Raw genomic sequence first — 10,963 nt, 5'->3', positions numbered from 1 at the left:
TTCTTTCTATGTTCTACTTTCTATCAGGAGGTTTTTCTGTCTATATTCTGCTTCCTTGCTAGTCTAAATGATCTGTCTGTCCATTCCTTGCATGTATGCATGTGTGTGTGCTTGTTTGCATACATGCCTGCATGCATGCTTGTGTGTGTCTTCACTACGCAGTTCCTAAATTTCTCTAGGTACCTCAATAAACACAGTGCCACTCTTTTGTGATACATATCACTCCAGGTTTTCCTTTTTATTTTCTTATGAATCAGAATCCCATGACTAGGAGACACACACACACACACACACATATAAATAAAATAAGAGAATTCAGAGTTCTATATAACTTTGTTAAACACAGACTATAAGATAGTTGGGTGGGATCCTACCTGAAATTAATATTTCTAACATGCCTGACCCTAATCTTTCACTGTCCCAGGCTGATGCTGAACTCAGGAATCTTTCTTCTTTTAGAAACATAAACAACAGTAATAAAAAAAAAAAACTTAGCTGGGTGGTATCCCCTGTAAGCAACACTCCCTTAATCTCTTTATATTTTTCCTAGTAATTGCCTAAAAAGTTGATTCACCACATGGCTGCTTTTTTTTACTTTAGATTCACGAATCCCCTGATAAAACTCATTGTGCATACTTATATTTTGCTTAATTGAGAAATTAATTTCAAACATATGTTTTTAGGGTTCTTTTCCATAGCCTTAAGGGTAGCCCTGACGATTACAACATTTACCATTTTCTGAGATATCACTGCACCCTCAATTCTTAGACATGCACTGGTGTAATCATCACAGAGTCATTAACATTAATAGGAAGGATATTCCTTGGAAGGAAAGAGTCCTTCACTAATAGTGGGACCACAAAATCTGCATATCATTAAAAAACAAGCCTTTTGCCTACAGTAGCCATTGACATTCTCAAAGGCTAACACATGGGCCCTGTTACAGGAGCGGGAACCATGTCACTCTGTCGCCACTAGGGCCAGACTGGGCCAGGTAGGTAAAGGGGAATGATGGCCATATGACTGTTTGGAGTGGAGTGCCAGGAGCTGTTTCTAAGGAGGATTTCAAATGATGCAGTGCAGCATCCTTTATGGTAAGGATTAATTTGGATGAAAGGGGCATTGGTCCTGGGCCAAAATTTTAGTTCTTCTATTTAGAGGGGTACAAACTACATAAGAGCAAAAATCATTCAGACAGCTCTTCTGTGCTGAGACACAGATGAGAGAAAGAGGCACAGTTCAATTCCTTGAGGACCCTTAAATAGTCATATTGAAGTCTTTACTTATAAAATGGAAGCATTGTATAAAGTCCCTAAAGGACAGAGAGCAGCTTTCCAGTCTGTTCTAAGGACAAAATATATACCGGTCAAGTTGATTTTGCTGCAGGGAATGCTCAGACTATGGCACCTGCCCTGCAGGGGCGTGGTCACCTCAATCCCTGCAAGGTACCCTGATTGCCAGGCAGGGACACAAGCACTCATTGATGTCACTGAGCTAAGATGGTGTTACCTTGCTCCCTGTGGCTCCTTTCTGTCTGTCTTCTGTCTTGGTGTTGTGATGCAGTGTTGCCTGTGGCTCTGGACACTGAGTCAGAATCAGTCCCAAAACCTCCAGTGCTCAAGATTGCAATAGGTGAGTGAGGAGTAGATTGGCACAGAGCAGGCAACTCTCTTCCTCTTTGTTGTGGATTCATATCTGCAAAGCCAAAGTTGGAAGGGCCAGGAATTGGGATTTGAGGCTGCTCTACAGTGAAGGAAAGGGACACATATTACTTTGCTAAGCCCTCAGGGAAAGGTGTGTACTGCTGGGTTTTATGTTGTCCTTATTAAAATCCTAGCAGCTGAGACATCAGTCTGCAGCATTTCACAGGCCATCTTGTCGCTGCAATGCTCCCTCAGGGCAGCTCACTGGGGCTTTCACTCCTTCACATCTGAATAGAGATCTACTGCGCAACTGCATGAACTTCACAAAGTTACTTCATAGCATCTGCTACAACTGATCATGAAGTGGTCTTCATCCTTCTGGAACTTTAATCCATAAATCCTGATCCTATACAGTAGCTCTCCTCCCTTTGTATAGTTCCTGGAATATGCCTGGGCCTTCTATCTTTTCACCTATAATAGGAGGAATAGAAAGGAGGGGGGACCATATAAAGAAGTAGGGAAACATGTCAAAAGTGACATAAAGCCTGGAAGAAGATTGAACCTGAGGTGTAAGCTTGTGCTTCTTCTTAGCAAATTAGGGCAGGATTCACGCAAGAATGAAAACTGAGCAGAGCTGAAGTGGATGAGGGAAGATACCATAAGGATGTGTAGACAAAGGAACAGCAAATGGAAAAACCATGAGCTTATTATATGTGTCTAGATGAGTCATAGAGGGAGCAGAGGGATCAAGGGGAGAGAAGCTGGACATACCTACTGGGGCTTTTAAGACTAGTGTAAGAACTGAGAATTGGACTTGGAACTTGTGAGGAGATGGGTATCAGAATGTACCTGCTTTACATTTGAAATAATTGTTCTAAGCCCGTTGTGGTAGTTAGAGCTTGAATATAGCTAGTTTAGGAAAGAAATTCCTCAGCACTCAGGAGGCAGAAGCCGGAGTATCTATGTAAATTTGAGGCCTGCCTGATCTTAACTTCGAGTTCCAGGTCAGCCAAAACTACATGAGGAGGCCTGTCATGTACAGTTAAAATTAAAATAAAATCTAAGTGTTGTTCTATTTGTGACAATAGATGGTCATGCAGGCCCTTCCAGTGATCACTGAAACACAGCTGTGGCTGTGATCTGTGGAGAGAAGTCATCATTAAAAAATGGGGTTGAGAGACAGTCAACTGAGATCACAAAGAAGTCTGATTCTTGTCAACAAAGAAAACAGGTGTTTTCTCATGTTTCTTGATAGACTCCCTGGATTTACTCCTGTTGCTAGTCAGTTGTTTTACTCTTTCCTCCTATGATACCTGAAAAGGAACAAGAGCCAGGCACATTCCAAGAACTAAAGAAAAGGAAGAGGGAGACTATATAGTGTCAGGATATATGGATTAAAGGTATGACAACCTGTCTGTCTTGTCCCACAATTATCCTCATTTCTGTTGTAATTCTGTGTTAAGAAAAGATTGTAGATGTCACAAGAGCTGCAAAGGGAAACTGCAGATCTTAAACTCCAGAGATGCCTGTGACTCAGAGCTGTACAGTGACAGGTGTTTGGTAACATGAAGTAGGGGGAAGTGGTGGGACTTTGACATATTTGAGAGTGGCAGCAAAGGTTTAGATTTGGCCTGAGAGCTGAAGGGGGAGAGATGATACCACAGCTTTTGACTAGGACAATTTGAAAGTGAAGTTGTTTTACCAAGGTGGGATAGCTTGGAGGGTGAGCATATCTGAGACATTCTCTCTCTCTCTCTCTCTCTCTCTCTCTCTCTCTCTCTCTCTNTNTNTNTGTGTGTGTGTGTGTGTGTGTGTGTGTGTGTGTGTGTGTGCACGCACACGCATTTCAACACATGAAAGAATCAGAATATTTCTTTTTTTTTTATTTTTTATTAGGTATTCAGAATATCTATGGAGTCAATTCTTTCCTTCACACATGTGGATTCCAGGGAATAAACTCAGAACATTATGCTTGGTAGTAAAAGTCTTTACTCTTTGTTACACTACAACTTGGCTACAGTCTTCTTTTATATCATATAGCCTGAGGTAACCTAGAATCCTCTGTGTAGCCAAGGATTCCCTTGATCTCCTACTTCCCAAGTGTTGGGTTTAACATGCATCATATGCCTAGCGAACTTGGATTTTGTAGACAGTGTCTCATATAGCATGGGTTGTCCTTTATCTTGATATATAGTATAGAATTCCTTTTTTCCTTTTTCTTTCTCTCTATTTTATTTAAATTTGTTATTTTATTTTAAGGCAAGGTCTCACTGTGTAGCCACAGCTTTCTTGGTGTTCAATATGTAGTCCAGGCTAGCCTCAAATCCGCATTGATCCCCTTGCCTCCTCCTTCTTAGTGCTGCCAATACAGGTGCCACAAGTCCAGAGTTCTGAAGGTAATTTTGGAATCCTGCTCCTCTTGTGCTTTCCAAGTTGTATGGCTACTGAAAATGGTATCACTATCACCAGATCATTGTATTTTCTGGGGGAAGGGCACTGTGTTTTAAAACCAGGCACACTGGTGTGTATTCTAGGCTAATGAGAACACAGGATCCCTTTGTCCCACATCTGGTGTAATGGGATGTTGGCATGTGATGGCACACCCAATTTACAAATCAGTCAATCTTGTTACCTTTTTACACAACTGGCCAGTGCTACAGAGGTATTTGCACAGGTGAGAAATTGAGTTCAGATCTACAGATCTGGGGCTAATTTAAAGTCCTGTCACAGGGTGAAATCATCCCAGGAGTGACTATGCCAGGAGTCGGGACACACAGGTTTTGGAGAAAGAATAGCCAACCAAAACACAGCCCAGGACAGAGGCAGTGAGGGAACTGCCTGTGGGGTGTAGGGAGGTCAGGAGAGCTCAATGTCCTGAAAGCCACTGAGAAATGTTCCCTGAAGAAGGAAACAAGCCAAGTCTGATGGCTCAAACCTATGATCCCAGGAAGAGGTAAATGCCTGCAATTTCAAGGCAAGTGTGGATTATTTAGTCACTACTAAGATTCTTGTGAGTTTCTCCACAGTATTGGATGATACCCTAAATGAAAAAATAATAACAACAATAACAACAAAAAATTATGCTAGCACCAAAAAAGTAGATAGCAGTTCATCATAGCACATGTACATAAATCAGTTATGAGCAGCCTGAAAACTGATCAGTGAAATTAGTAAAGTGAAGATTGGTGTCCATTTTAACAAAACAGTTTGAGACTGATGGGTTTTTTTTCAATTTTTTATTAGCTATTTTCCTCAGTTATATTTCAAATGCTATCCCGAAAGTCACCTATACACTTCACACACCCTGCTCCCCTACACACCCTCTTTTATTTCTTGGTCCAGGCCTTCCCATGTATTGGGGCATAAAAAGTTTGCAAGACCAAGGGGCCTCTCTTCCCAATGATGACTGACAGGGCCATCTTCTGCTATATATGCAGCTAGAGATACAAGCTCTGGGGGTACTGGTTAGATCATATTGTTATTCATCCTATAGGGTTGCAGACCCCTTCAGCTTATTGAGTAATTTTTCTAGCTCCTACAGTGGGGACCCTGTATTCCATCCAAGAGATGACTATGAGCATCCACTTCTTTATTTGCCAGCCACTGGCATAGCTGCACTAGAGAGAGCTATATCAGGGTCCTTTCAGCAATATTTTACTGTCTTATGCAATAGTATATGATTTGGTAGCTGACTTAGGGATGGATCCCCAGGTAGGGCAGTCTCTGGATGGTCCATCCTTTCATCTCAGCTCCAAACATTGTCTCTGTAAGTCCTTCCATGGGTATTTTGTTTGCTATTCTAAGGAGGAAGGAAGTATCCATGCATTGGTCTTCCTACCTCTTGGTTTACTTGAGTTTTGCAAATTGTATCTTGGCTATTCTAAGGTTCAGGGCCAATATCCACTTATTAGTTAGTGCAAGATAAGTGAGAGAAGAAAAGGTCTGTGTCTTCAGGAAAGGAACCATGCTGACTCTAGCTGGATTTCTACAGCCTTCTGTGTAGCTGTACTTAGATCTGTTCTATTCCTGTGGCTCTGAGAACCTACAGAGGCCACTATGTTCATAGCCGTATTTATAATAACCAGAAGGTAGAAAAAACTCACATGCCTCTCAACAGAGGAATGGATACAGAATATGTGGTACATTTACACAATGTAGTACTATTCAGCTATTAAAAACAATGGACTCATGAAATTCTTAGACAAATGGATGGATCTGAAGGATATCATTCTAAGTGAGGTGACCAAATCACAAAAAAAAAAAAACACATGATATGCACTCACTGATGAGTGGATATTAGCCCAGAAGCTCGGAATATGCAAGATACAATTCACAAACCATGTGAAATTCATGAAGAAGGAAGACCAAGCATGGACACTTCAGTCCTTCTTAGAAAGGGGAACAAAATACCCATGGAAGGAGTTACAAAGACAAATTTTGGGACAGAGACAGAAGGTATGACATCCAGAAACTGCCCCACCTTGGGATCCATTTCATAAACAACCACCAAACCCAGACATTATTGCAGATGCTAAAAAGAGCTTGCTGACAGGAGCCTAATAAAGCTGTCTTCTGTGAGGCTATGCCAGTGCCTGGCAAATACAGAAATGGATGCTAATAGCCATCCATTAGATGAAGCACAGGGCACCCAATGAAGGAGCTAGAGAAACTACCCAAGGAGCTGAAGGGGTTTTTAGCCCCCTAGGAGGAACAACAGTATGAAAAATAACAGTAACCCCAGAACTCCCAGGGACTAATCCAGGAAAAAGCATACACATGGAGGGACCCATTGCTCCAAATGCATATGTAGCAGAGGCTGTCCTTGTTGGACATCAATGAGAGAAGAGGGCCTTGGTCCTGTGAAGGCTCGATATCCCAGTGTAGGGGAATGCCAGAACAGGGTATCAAGAGTGGATGGGTTGATGAGCAGGGGGGGGGGGGGGGGGTAGTGGGTTTAAAGGGGTGAAACAAGAAAAGGGGATAACATTTTAAATATAAATAAATAAAATATATAATAAAGAAAAATTATTCTCTTATAAAAACAAGACTCAAGGAATTTTAATATTTTTTCAGTGTATAAATACCAAACTAAGATCTCTTTTTTATATTGTGTTACAATGTCAGATAATAGAAATTCCTGTTCATGGCTAAATAAATATAGCTTAATGGTTAAGAGACCAGATAACCTAGCTTCTGTTGCCAGCACATATGACAGCTTAGAACTGTGTGTGACTCTAGTTGCTGTGGGCCTGAGATTCTCCTCTGGCTTCTGAGGTTACTGCACACAAGAGATGCACAGATATAGAAGTAGGAAAAATACACATACACAAGAATAATACGTTTAATAAATCTTTTAAAAGTAATGTTTTCATTCATATGTTTCCATCATTGATCTTGTTGGTTAGAGATCACTGGAATCGTGGTTTCCATGAAAAACTCTAACGAAACACCAAAATCTGGAACTTATGGCCAGTCTCTACAGGATGGGAAGAATAAGATGAAGGTAAAATGCCAGCTCCTTCCCTCTGGTATTTGCTGAGGGCTTTGAGTGCTATTTGAAAGCTCTACCTTGGAAAACAGATACCCACTGGGTTTGTTTCATTTTGTATTGGGATTCAAGATTTTGTTCTATAGCTCAGACCAATCAGGAACTTGATCTTCCTACCCCAGCCTCCTTAGTGTTGGGATTGCAGGCATGTGCCATCATGCTGGATAACCTAGTGGACATACGATGGTCTCAACCTGTATGAGTTACATTTCTGTTGCTGTGATAAAAAATACCATAATGAAAGGCAACTTATGTAGAGTATATATGGGCTTATGGGTCCAAAGGGATAAGAGTTCATCATGGCAGAAAGGCATGGAAGAAGGTGAGAGAACAACCTTCAACTGTAAGCATGAAACAGGAGAGCAATATGGATGTAAAGCAAGCCTGTGAAGCCTTCAATCCAAACCCCAGTGATATATATCTTCCAGCAAGGATGAACCTCCCCATAACATCCCATGAAATCACCGTCAACTAGGAAACACATGTTAAATAGCTGAGCCAATGGAGGACATATCATTCAAACCCCCAAATACTTTAGTTAGTTTCCCCTGAAAAAAGATCTGGTTACTGAGAGTCCCATCCTTTCATTTCTCACTGCTCCTTTTTTTTTAGGATGTGGAGAAGGAAGTCCTGGATGCTTGTTCCCAACTGTGTCAGAGTCTTGCTCGGAATCCTAAATTGCAGCATGGCTACATTGTTAGGGCACACTTCAAGGAACACCAACTCCTGTAAGTGTTCTTCTATTACATGATGATTCATGGCTTCTTCTATTCACATACATTGACTGTATTCATTTAGAGATCCACCCATATCAATTCAAAGAAGTTTCCTTTAAGATGTTCCTGTAAGTACTGTGGAACTTAAATTATTTGGTTGTTATACATGCATATATATGTGTGTGTGTGTGTGTGTGTGTGTGTATATATATATATATATATATATATATATATATATATATGCAACAGCTGCCTCTCTCTTTCTGTCTCTGTCTCTGTCTCTCTCTGTCTCACTCTATCTCTCGTTACTCACTCTGTGCACATGCGTTAGCATGAGTTGATGTCAGAGGTCAATGTTTATTTTGTCCTCAATTGCTTTGTACTTTACATTTTTATAATACATTTTTGTTTATTTATTCTGTGTGTATGTATGTATGGTTTGTGGAGTTGGTATGGGCACATGTAAGTGCAGTGCTTAGAAAGGCCAGAGGAAAGCATCAGATCACCTCAAGACAGAGTACAGTTGATTGTTAGCTATCCATCCATTATGGTTACTAGTCACTGAACTTGAATCCTCTGCAAGGGTAGAAAATCCTACTAACCATTAAGTCATCTATCCAAGCTTCTATTTTACTTTCAAAATTTTGACCTGTATTTATTTACTTACCGTTCTTGCTGGATAGTATGATGAGGATGATAAATTATGTCTTGCCATGAACCTGGAACAAACAGTTGAACTAGACTGGTTGATTGACGAGCCCAAGAAACCCTCCTGTCTCTGTCTCTCCCGTACTAATATTATCACATTGTGGATATACCTGGATTTTTAATTTTTATTTGTACAATGGAGCGTGTAATCCAAGCTCAATTTCTTTGCTGGCATGACAAGAATTTCACAAATTTAGCCATAACCACATCCTCTCTCCATTTGTTTTTTTTTTAATTATGAAATAAGAATTGTATTCAGACTTTGAGGACACCTATATTTTAATTGTATGCTTTGGCTACCTATGGTATATTTTAAAAAGCTTAATCTGTAATATAACAATTGTTAACATTCTAATCTGATCATCAGAGCTGCTAGGCAAATTTTTTTTCGAGGTCAGTAGTTCAGAGATGTACAAACCCTGCCAAGAGAGATATGACCTCTGATTCTGCTAGAAAAATAGTTAAATAACTTCTGATTGTAAAATTGGTTTTTATTACCTTATGAATATAGGTGTTGTTCCTGATGTGTGTCTAAGGGAATGGCTGATTCTCTGGAACTGAATTTACAGACAGCTGTAGGCTTCAAAATCACTTCTGGGAATGAAACTGAAGACCTGTGGAACTTAAGTAACTTAAGAGCCTCTGCTCTCAACTGATGTATTTCTCTCCAAGCCCAACTTTCATTTCTTTATCTGAATCATTTAGCTTTCTAGTCTGCATCAGCATGACACTTTCATTTTCTGATTTAAAATTGAGTCTTCCTTTGTATCCAAGTCTGGAATCAGAATTTAGCAACACTCATGTGTTGGTCTTCCAAGTGCTAGAGAAATACCAAATCTTTTAAGTTCAAACTCCATTTTTAAAACTTGACCTAAATTTGAACTCAAGTAAACTAACAAAGAAGTACCAACATTAGTTTCCAAGTTGCCCCATAATAAAACCTCATCCTAGCTCCAGTCTCTAGGCTAATGCTCAACAAGAGCAGTGTCTCCAGACTATTCCTCAAACACATTGCTCCCCAGATTACAAACTTACCCCTTGCCAAATGAGCAATAATATAAAGGGGAGAAAAAGTTAAGTTTATGGTACGATTCCAATCAACAGCCAATTATGTTAAAGATCATAGTAGATTCCATTTAGATTAACGCACACATATTTGCTGCTTGCTGCTTGCTAAAAAGCTTTGCTCTAATAGACATTCATGGCTCACTCACTAGCAAAAATGTCCTGCATGACTGCAGTTCATTTGGAGGGCATGAGCTAGCTCAAAGAGAATAAAGACCCTGCTGTGAATTGCATCAGATTGGCTCCTGTCTGAATTTTTGAAGATCAGTAACATTTTCTTGGCACAATAATAGGATTATAAACATGAGTGTTCATACCCAGTTCCCACTCGTTTAAAGAAAATCATTAATAGTTTGATGTGTGCACCTGTCAATGGCCAGATCTCATTGAATATAGTGTAACAAATTATCCATCACTAATGAGGAAATAGGAAGATTCTTGGGATTGTAAAGCTCTAGGACACAAAATAACATCAGGTGGCCATATCGCTCTCTCCCAATTAATTGACTGGATTTCATTGAAATAAGAATGTTCCAGTCATGTGATAGGTAGTGTATGAACATTAAATGAGTGTGTGCATATGCTGTGGTTGTCAGTGAGGCAAGAAGAAGGTGTCAGGTCCCCTGAAGCTGGAGGACAGGGTTCTGTGAACCCACTGCTGTGGGTGGTGGGAATCCTACCTTGGGTCCTACTAAGAAATATCTGTAGCCACTAACGATAATTTTCATTTACATTACTTATTGTGTGTGGTCACACTTGTGCCATGCTGTAGATGTGAAGGTCAGAGGGAAGTTTAAAGGAGTCAGTTCTATCTTTCTTCTACATGGTATTCAAGGAGTGAAGCCAGGTTGTCTGTCTTGGCAACAGATGTCTTTACCTGCTGTAACACCTTTACAACCCAGGGGATGTTCTTAATTGAACTTCTCTGGATGATTATGGAAGAGACATGTATATAATCAAGGAGACTAGCAATAAGGCCTTTGTAACAGCTTAGAGTACAATGACAGGGAAGGCTGCTCTCAGCAGGGTGGTTAGAAGGGAAAAGAATCGGGATGTATTTTTTGAGAGAACCTGATGGGAAGATAGAGGAAACAAGGGTGACACCTAAGTTATCGGGATGAGCAACTGTCTGAACTGTATTGTCATTTACAGAGACAGGGAGTCACTGGGGAGGAACAGAGGTTATTTGTGTTTCTTTGTTAGGCAGGCAGTTCAACTGTGGTTTGAGATGACAGGATGTAGAGATTATTTGTAAGTACATGCTTTGAAATGGCCATAAATAG

The 10,963-nt window shown here is 40.3% G+C and overlaps 1 protein-coding gene across 1 annotated transcript; it reads left to right on the top strand.

The window, feature by feature from the left end:
- Positions 1–1,477: 1,477 nt before the first annotated feature.
- LOC110288007 (palmitoyl-protein thioesterase 1-like) lies at positions 1,478–9,912 on the top strand. The gene is made up of 4 exons (XM_021154470.1): positions 1,478–1,632; positions 7,049–7,146; positions 7,804–7,919; positions 9,127–9,912. The coding sequence occupies exons 1-4, from the start codon at positions 1,500–1,502 to the stop codon at positions 9,137–9,139; spliced, it is 360 nt and encodes a 119-aa protein (XP_021010129.1). The 5' UTR covers positions 1,478–1,499; the 3' UTR covers positions 9,140–9,912.
- The last annotated feature ends 1,051 nt before the right edge of the window (positions 9,913–10,963 follow it).

The sequence above is a fragment of the Mus caroli genome, unplaced genomic scaffold (genome assembly GCF_900094665.2).
Source record: "Mus caroli unplaced genomic scaffold, CAROLI_EIJ_v1.1 scaffold_11169_1, whole genome shotgun sequence".
NCBI lineage: Eukaryota > Metazoa > Chordata > Mammalia > Rodentia > Muridae > Mus > Mus caroli.
The sequence above is the reverse complement of the archived record's forward strand: the minus strand, read 5'-3'. Positions and strand labels throughout refer to the sequence as shown.